At 44.1% G+C, this 10,000-nt stretch overlaps 1 protein-coding gene across 1 annotated transcript; it reads left to right on the top strand.

The window, feature by feature from the left end:
* Window positions 1–3,570: 3,570 nt before the first annotated feature.
* Window positions 3,571–5,847, top strand: LOC143028896 (SCAN domain-containing protein 3-like). The gene is given in 14 exon segments (XM_076191250.1): window positions 3,571–3,669; window positions 4,079–4,142; window positions 4,321–4,441; window positions 4,443–4,493; window positions 4,495–4,665; window positions 4,667–4,714; window positions 4,716–4,742; window positions 4,744–4,844; window positions 4,847–4,988; window positions 4,990–5,080; window positions 5,082–5,379; window positions 5,382–5,661; window positions 5,663–5,774; window positions 5,776–5,847. Coding segments are annotated over 14 exon segments (1,677 nt in total).
* The last annotated feature ends 4,153 nt before the right edge of the window (window positions 5,848–10,000 follow it).

Genomic DNA, 10,000 nt, shown 5'->3' with positions numbered 1-10,000 from the left:
TTCTGTATCTTTATGTAGTTCGAATTATAGCGATACCTTTCGCATAAATCTTTCCTAAAACTCATGATCTGTTCGTTTGTACCCTGCTTGCGTAACGAGTTTAGTATTGCTATTTGTTCTACCGAGTCAAAGGCCTTCTCGTAATCTACAAAAGCTAAACAGAGAGGTATATTGTATTCTGTCATTTTCTTGATTAGTTGGTTCATCACCTGCAAATGATTTAAAGTCGAATATCCGCTCCTAAAGCTTGCCTGTTCTCTCGGTTGGTTTCCATCTAAAACTTGACTTAGTCTACTTGTAAGGATATTGGAGATTATATAGATTTGATAGCAAGCTAATCGGTCGATAGTTACTGAGGTCCTTCTGGTCTCCTTTTTTATGAAGCAAAATTACTATATCGTTGCACCATCTCTGTGTACAGTATATATATGTATGTATACACACACTAATATATATATATATAATATATACATATATATATATATTTATATATAATATATATGATATTGTTTCCTTCTAAATTTGGCACGAATTGTATGGTATCTGTCGCTCGGGCAATACCAATCACCTATGTTAGGAGAAAATAGAATTTAAAGCGGGTGAGGGTTAGATAGTTCGGCTACAGTTTTGAAAACGTTAATTGACACCTTTAATTAAGCCTCGTACATTATATCTCTATACCAGCCACCTAACTTATTTACCGCGTCAATAGTGCAAAAGTCTTGGTTACACTGAAAAAGTTGTACGATCGGAACAGAAAGGGGTTTAATACTCAATATAAATTGCACCTTTTTTTTGTAACCAACTTATCGTACATATTTTGTAGCTGCGGATTTTGGGTGAGAATTCATTATCGGAATATTGGATGATGAGATCGGATAATCGGAAGATCGGATGATGGGGAGATCGAATAATTGGGATATCGGATATTCGGAAGATCGAATGATTAGGAATACCATGATTTGTAGATAAATTAGTGGTGGGAAATATCGGGACTTTCTACCCATTCACACACAGGAAATGAAAGAATTGCCGACCCTGTGGTGGTTCTAGCATTGTAGCTGTAGGTCCTAGATTATATTGATGGACAAGGGCTTGTTAAATGTAAAAATCAAGATTGACTCTACTTCGCACTTGTTTATATTCTAGAAGTTTCCCGGCTTTTCGGACGCCTTGCATGTATTATGAATATATATATATATATATATATATATATATATATATATATATATATTGGGTTTGTAACAAGTGATGGGATGTATCGTATGTGCGAGCTTGCATCTCTAATGGTATGGAGGCATAGAACCCCCATGGAAGGCGTATACGAAGCGTGTTTTAGACATTAACATGTTGCGATGGTGTAATTTTTTGCTTCGATATTTTCTTTCATGTTAATTACATTTGATGATCATATTGATGGTGTATATTTACATGCGTAGCTGGGATGTAATGTTCAGTTTTATCGCCACATCTAAATTGCACTACGTTAATAGCAGGCTGCGAAACGTGCAATCAGTCATGCATTCGCCTATTGCGTGACTTAACAACTGGGAGAAATGTTTATCTGTGAAGGAGTTATCACATTGGGCTATTTTTCCTCCGACCGTTGGAGCAGATTTCCTGTCCGCAGCTGTCGGGAAGGAATCTGATATGCTGAAGGAAAATAATTATCCCTCAGCATATCAAACGACTTTGTAAATTGTTGAGAAATCGAAATAGTTTTCCATGATGATTCTACGGCGGAAAAAAAAATTCTAGCTGTGGGCAGTACCGCCGATTAATCGGAGGTTGGAGGAAGAATTGCCCAGTTTGATAACCTCTTGAGACGTGCTTTCCACTTCATGCATATGGATACATGTTGGAGTATACAATGACACTTTTATTGAGTACCACGTGAAATCGATAGATTCCTGCTTTAAGTATATTTTCAGAAACGTATAAGAATTGACACAGTTCATGGGAGACTGTCACCATACATACCTACAGTCTCGCCAAGCCGGATTAAGCTACCGTTGTGAGGTACAGAGGCCGTATCGCCCCTTAGGGGATAGGCTGATCCTGCAGTGGGCCACTGAGGCTGAAGTACACGTTTTCTAAGCCCTCTCGCTACCCGCTCATTGGGGGAACGTAGTCCAGACTCGCTGGATTATACTTGTTCACGTTAACCACCAGAGGGATGTCTTTTATATAAGAATATGGACATATATGAGAAGGTTAGGAGGCGCTGATTAGCTGCGGCCGAAACACACTCTTTGCACTATTATGCGTTTGGATTTTTGGGGTCAAGTATGAGTCACTGCTGGGAATCGAAGAAGAGTGCGGGACTCAAACCCACAACTAAGTGTGTGCGAGACCAGCGCACTTTCGATTACACCAATGCGGTTAGGTTATAGTTATTATTGTTGTTAGTTATTATTATACTAAGATGTAATTGTATATACGTTACATGGAATACAGGACAGACTGAGATTTAGTAAAAGCCTTGGTAGAATTTAATTGGAAATCGGCCAAAACTAGTTTCGGTAGTATCTTTGGCTAGGTTTGATGAACTTATGTTTAGGAAACTCCTTGCCATGCTGTAGTTAGTCATCGGGATCGAGTCGACGCTCGAACGTCGACTTATCTCAACGGAAAATGGTTATCACCGACAGATCCTGTTGCCTTCGCGCTGACATTCAGACAAGCATGCTCGACTGCACGCTCGTACTCCACTGAGTTTGTATCGCTTTCGAGAGATTTATTGATTTGTTTTCTCCTTCAGTCATTTTTTTTTACTGTTTTATTGTTATTTATTTTAATATATATTTGTCTTCATTTATAAGTTTATAAATGTAACCGTTGCTGGCGTCTGTTGTGAAGCTGTATCTCTCTACATTTATATCTCTCATTCTGTCATTCTCACGCTCGCTCATTCGCATTCTCTCTCTCTCTCTCTCTCCTTGTACATACATACTGAACGAGACTTTGAATTTCTTGTCAGTTGTGATATATATAGTGTTGTTTTGAAATGATTTGTATTGGTTCGTCTACGGATATATCTGACGGTGGGCGTGTGTCTTCTTTCACCTCTTTAATTTAAGCTTTGCTTGGTGTGATTATCGTTCAGCAATGGTCAAACCATTGTCTAGCACTCTAGTCCTTTTTTCTGAATGGGGCTCTTTTGGTTCGAGTTATAATGTACGAGGCTGATAACTTAAGCCAAACCTACCAACACATTTACGCAAGTAGTATACCAGGAGTGTGTCACCCGCCATTGGCGTTGGTAGGCTAAGAATCGCACCGATCAAAACGTACCCCCATAACAAGAGAGAAGAATTGCGTCAAGGACAAGGCGAGGGTGGAGACGGGGGGGCGAAGTTCTCCACGAGGGAGGAAGTGGAGGAGGAGGAGTGGAGGTTGAGCTGGACGAAGGGGGGGATCGGAGGCAGCGAGAGAGGCAATCAAGCAATCAAGTCGGCGGGATGGGATGGGTGGTTAGGCACCTAGGGAGGTGATTAGACTGAAAGGGCAGGTAGTTAGAGGCAGAGGGAAGTCCACGGTCTGTTCTTTCCGGGGCTGTGACGTACAGCAATGGTGTCCGCGGACCGCTGCCGGTACTTGGCGAGCCATCAGCTACCGGTACGCGTCTCAGAGTGCCCAGGCCATGCTAAGGAATCATTTGAGGAACTGGTAGAATCAAAGGAATTTAAATTAAATTCTAGGCTGTGACTGCTAGTTTCAGTAATTTGTCCTTATGCAATGAAAACTGGGGGTAAAAATTTTATGACAACATTAGGTCAATTAACCTGATAGTAAAGATATAAGTTGGTAATATATCATAGTTTTCCATAAAGAGAGAAAGTCTATCAAAATGGACCGTGCGTCATCAGTTTCGGTAATTAAACGACCTATTGCAGTAAGTAAACAACTTATCGGTTGGCCGGTGGTGATCTACCAGCTGTGGTAGAGATTGTAAGTAAATGTATATTTGTGATATGACAATGTTACTGGTGATCTGTTACGCATACTTAGTCAACACATAATTGGATGGTGACTGTTTATAATACGAATTAAAGTAAATTTAAACTTGTATTGTCAGATTTTGGGTGTGGAAGCCCTCAATCCGCTCCTCACAACGGGTCACCCGCAGTTACCATCAAAAAGTGAGAGAGAGCATCACATGAATATCTGTGCGTTTGTTATTTGGGGCCCTCTTATAACCCACTGATGGCGAAGCGAGGCCCTGTGAGCATGTTTATCAAGCCGAAACATCCGGTCGCTGAACTCCCAAGTTATATTGAATCCGATGACGGCGATGTAAGTGAAACCGAAGTATTGCAGAGAGATATGACTCCTCATACAATCAATTCGGTTTTGTAGCCACGAATGATGAGGGAATGCAAAAACCACAGTGTGTCCTTTGTGAAGTGTTGGCTGACGAGACAATCGAGCCATCAAATCTCAAGACATTTTAATACAAAACATAAAGAAATGAATTCAAAGCCATCAGAAATAGATCTTTGAAGTGACAAATAATTATGCTTTGCGACCTTCTTATAAAGTAGCACTTCAAGTTGCCAAGGCTAAAATGCAATGCACAATCGGTGAGACGCTAGCGATAGGCTGTATTGAAGATGTCTGCATGGAAATGCTAGGCGAGTCAGCGACAAAGAAAGTGGCTCAGGTGACAAATTCACGATCCGACTCACGATATGGAAGATCAGCTCGTAGAAAAAAAAAATAGCAAAGTACTTTTCTTTGCAGTGAATGTACAGACTTTGCTAATCAGGCAATTCTGATGGTGTATGTGCGCTTTGAACATGAAACTTATTTGAAGGAAAAGGTTTTTTTCTCTGCTTCACTACCAAAAATAAAACTAGTTCTGAAGTGTTCAAGACTGTCATCGACTACATCGTTAACAAATGTGGGTTTGATTTGAAGTTTTGTGTAGGCGTGTGTTCTGATGGTGCTGCTCTAATGATAGGACGGCATTCGGGAGTGGTTACCCAGTGGTTCAAGACTATTCACTGCATTATGTGATAATATGGGAGCTGATCACAAACCGCTCCTATTGCATGCCGATGTATGTTGGCTATCGAGGGGGGGAAATCCTGTCAAGAGTATTTGAGCTACGAAACGAGCTTTTCGAGTTTCTTCAGGACAAAAAAAAAAGTGTCACGGATGTGGATTGGCTAGCCAAGCTGGCTTATTTGGGTGATATCTTTTCCATATTTAATGATCTCAACACCTCCTTGCAGGGAAGGATGGCTTCGTGTTTTATAATGGCAGACAAGATCAACGGACAGAAACGAAAGCTAGAACCATGGAAGAGTAGAGTGCTAAGAGATTGTTCTGACATGTTTCATCAATTAGCGACAATCATCGGTGATGCAGGCGAAGATATATTACATCTATACGGAATGTCATCAGTGAACACTTGACGAACCTGGCAGACCGGTTCCAGTTTTACTTCCCAGCAGAAGATCCACGGAAAGGGAATGGATGGATCCGAAGTAAGTTTATTCCACTGCAAGATGACTTTAGTGTCAGTATGGAGGATAAATTGTTGGAGCTGGCTGCTGACGGAGGATTGAAGAGGAGTTTCGAAACTACAACATCACTTGGTTCATTTTGGATAAAAGTGAAAGCAGAATATCCTGAGCTTAGTGAAATTGCTCTGAAAACTTCTCCCATTTCCTTCAACATACCTCTGCGAGACTGGCATCTCAACCATGAGTGTTATTAAGACAAAGTACAGGAATAATATGGATATTCATTCTCCATTGCGCGTGGCAACTGTCCTCAATTGAACCACGACTGGATAAACTGACAAAGAAGAAGCTGCTGGCTCACCTTTCACACTTGTAAAGATTAAGGTTATATAATGTTTATTTTTGTGTTAATAAACTTCTGGTTATTATTATTATTTTTTTTTTATGTTTTGATATTGTATTATTTGTTTACAAAATGAATAGTAGATAAAAAAGTGTCAACTTTTATTTTATTCCTTATATATGTATATATATATTATATATATATATATATATATATATATATATATATATAAATTAATATTACTACGAAAATTACCGGTAGGTGGCACATTGAAAAAAAAAAAAAAACTGTCCGCCACGTCAGATAGTGCAGCACTGTCGTATGGGGTCTTGTGTTTTTGTTGTTGTTTTTGTTGTTGGTGGTGGTGGGGATGGTGGTTAGCCTGTAGAGACATCTTGGTCGATACTTCCTTGGTTGTCGATACCGTTGATTGAAGACTTCGAAGAGTTTTGTTGGTGGCTTGCCACTCTCCCCCCCCACCCACCCACCCCCGGGGGGGGGGGTGAGGGGTACAAGTCCTTAGTCATAAAAGGTGTGATTCTTGGGTAACGCGGTTGTGATCATCAAAAGGAACGCCATGTGACGACGGAACCTTTAGTGTACGACGTTTGGCCAGTTACAGCTATGTCAAGTACCAAGAGGCGAAATGTCGTACTTATTATTTTATTAAAGGCTGCGTCATCGCATAGTGGTCATTCATATAGACTTGGCGACAACTACCAAATACAAACAAATCGCGCGCGCGCGCGTGTGTGACGTTGACGTTGGCTAAGGTGTTCTTCAAATGAACTGTAGTGATTAATGGTAGGTTAGGTTTGAAAATAGTCTATACACGTTGACGTGCATCCCAAGATAGGCCACACGGTGTATGTTTGTGTACTATTTGTTCCCGTTAAGGTGGCGGAACATTAGGCTAGCTACTTTGTTGGAGTAGACATGATTTCGGTGACACTATTCTAGACTTCCGTAAGAACACGTTAACAATGTGTCTCACTACATGACGCAAAATGAATTTGACATTTGGGAATCTGAAAAACAAAAAAAAATCGTAACCGAAGTAGTTTCTACTCAAACGAAGTAGAAAAATCAAATATCATGCTAGCGAGAAATACCTAATGTGTGCCGCCACATTTACTGTACCTTTTGCGTTGTAGGTTACCCCAGCAAATAGGGGGATGACTCGAATCAGGTTATGCTCTAGTTCAGAACTATCTTTGTACTAACTTTCCTCGCCTCCAATCTTAGAGAGAAACAAACACTTCAGTGCCAGTCTCAACCAAATCTACCGAATTCACAGGATTGTCAGGAGGATTTCTCGTGAAGGAATTGGGGGGAGGAAGGGGGGGTGATATTGTGACCCATTCGTGATGTCACAAACTAGGTGGGGTCAGCCAGCACCACCGCGTTGGCAGCCAGTGTCGATCTCTTCCGATCCGCTAATCCTTTGGGATGGGATGGGATTGAGGGGAGGGGGGTGGGGCGGAGCCGGGGGCGTGACGTCATACCGTCGTTGACTCCACCAAAGGAGTTGGGAAAGGTCAGCGAGTACGTTCTCTCTCGTTCTCACTCTCGTTCTTTCGTTTTCCTTCTCTCGTGCCCTCACTTTCGTTCCCTCTCTCTCTCTCGTTCCCTTTTTCTCGTTCCCTCTCTCCATCTCTCTCTCTCTCGCGCGCGCGCTATTTTCTCGTAGTAATGAGAGGTGATAGAGGAGTACAGGTATAGATTGTATATTATCTTGCAGCTCCTAGTGCAGGAGGCAACGCCAGACTCCACCTTTCCCTCCTCCCCTCTTCTTCCAACCGTCATCCACTTACGTCTACAACCTCCTTCCTTCCTTACTTACTTACTTCTCCCAACCTCCTCCTTCCTCTTTCCACTTTCTCCTTCCTTCCTCCTTTCACAACCTCCTTCCTTCCTACTTCTACAACCTCCTTCCTTCCTCCTTCCACAACATCCTTCCTCCATCCATCCTCCTCTTTCCTCCCTCCATTTACCCTCCTTCTTCCCTCCACCCTCTTTCTTCCCTCCACCCTCCTTCGTCCCTCCTTCCTTCCCCCTTGCACCTTCCAGCTTCCTCCTTCCACCCTCCTCCTTCCTCCTTCCACCCTCCTCCCGCCTCCTTCCTCCTTCCACCCTCCTCCTTCCTCCTTCCAACCTCCTCCCGCCTCCTTCCTCCTTCCACCCATCTCCTTCCTCCCCCACCCTCTTTCGTCCCTCCTTCCTTCTTACTCTCGCCACCTTCCTCTTTCCGCCCCTCCTTGCTTCCTCCTTCCGTCCTCCTTCCGTCTTCCTTCCGTCCTCCTTCCGTCCTCCTTCCATCTTCCTTCCGCCCTCCTCCTTCCATCCTCCTTCGTCCCTGCTTCCTCACTCCTCCCTCCCTCCTTCCTTCCTCCTACCTTCCATCCTCCTTCACCCTTCCTTCATCCTTCCTTCCTCTACCTCCTTCACCCTTCCTTCATCCTTCCTTCCTCTACCTCCTTCCGTTCTCCATCCTCCTTCCTTCCTCCTTCCCTCCTCCACCCTTCTTCCGCCCTCCTTCCTCCACCTTCCTCCTCCTCCTCTCCTCCTTGAGCCTCCCCCTTCATCCTCACTCTCCTCTCCCCTCCTCCCACCTCCCCTCCTCCTCCCACCTCTCCCTCCTCCTCCCACCTCCTCCCACCTCTCCCTCCTCCACCCTACGTGCACCATCTAGTTACTTCACCATCCACCCTCTCCACCTTCCTTCACTTCCTCCTCCTCCTCCTGGTCCTCCTCCTCCTGGTCCTCCTCCTGCTCTCCCTCCTCTTCTACTCCGTCTTCCTCTTCCTCCTCTCCCACCCTCCTTCCCCATCCTCCTTCTTACCCTCCTCTATATTCTCCTCTTCCTCCTCCTCCCTCCTCCTCCTCCTCCCTCCTCCTCCGTCTCCTCCTCCTCCTCCTCTTCCTCCTCCTCCTGGATTAGTCCCATCTCTTCTTGGGTTGACCAGGCGCAATTTGTGATCCCGACCACCGAACCTTCATTTCGGAAGAGAAATGGGAGATGGGGACAAGTGATTTGCACCCTGTCTCTCTCTCTCTCTCTTTCCCTCTCTGTCTGTCTGTCTGTCTGTCTCGGTCTCTGTTTCTGTCCGTCTGTCTGTCTCTCTGTACACGGGACCCTGTCATCCGGAGGCAGGTAAAATAGTTTGTCATGGTCTTCAGAAATGCGGTGTACAAGTGCAGTTGTTGGCTCTGGGAATGCAGAACTTTGTCTTCCTCTTTCCATTTTTGTGTGTGCGCACACGCGCGTGTACTTTTGTGTGTGTGTTTGCATTTGGTGGGAAGGTCACATTCGCTCAGTAATCATAAAACACACACACACACACACACACACACACACACACACACACCTCATGGCGCTGTGGTTAGAGCTCTGGCCTGCCACTACGGAGGTCCGGGTTCGACTCTCGCCCGGGGCTGAAATAATATCAGTATCGCAGCGCTGAGGGGTGTTACTCCAACTCTCGTGGGCGGGGAGTTGGGGGTGTGTGTGTGTGCAAGGTCATAGCATTACCCATAGATCGGACCTACGAGCTCTGAGCTCTCTTCCAGGAGGGAAATAGCTGTCGATCACGAGTCCAACACGTGATCCAAAGACCAAGTGAATACACACACACACACACACACACTCACTCACTCCTTTTGTAGTGGCTACCTCCACTGGAATCTCGTGCTTGAGTTCCCGAGCTCGAGTCGCACCCTCTGATTTCTTGTATCATTAACCATCACTGTCCCCATTGTGCAAGGGGGATAGTATTTGTTGAAGGTCACAGCATTACCCGTAGATCTTGCACAAAATGGTCTTCGTGGATACAAGCGACAGGAAACCACTGTCCAGTATTGAAGAATGACACAATATATTGAAGACATCAAATGTACAGGCCAAACACGTGTGCCTCTTCAATACCATCCTTACACCGTCAGTAATATTGTACATTAAGGAATATTGCGCAATAATATTGGTCGTGTAGGGTCAGCTTAACTCGGAGATCGGGTTGTATGACCTCTGAGCTCTTATCCGAGAGTGTAATAATTGTCGATCACGAGCCTAGCACATTATACACACGCACACACACACACACACACACACACACACACACACACACACAGTGCATGAGTTTCCTATATACTACAATTAGGTAAATACACACACGCACATACACACAAA

Source organism: Oratosquilla oratoria, chromosome 10 (assembly GCF_046742065.1).
Source record: "Oratosquilla oratoria isolate Oo_2021 chromosome 10, ASM4674206v1, whole genome shotgun sequence".
Lineage (NCBI taxonomy): Eukaryota > Metazoa > Arthropoda > Malacostraca > Stomatopoda > Squillidae > Oratosquilla > Oratosquilla oratoria.
Note: the sequence above shows the minus strand (reverse complement) of the source record. Positions and strands in the feature narration are given on the sequence as shown.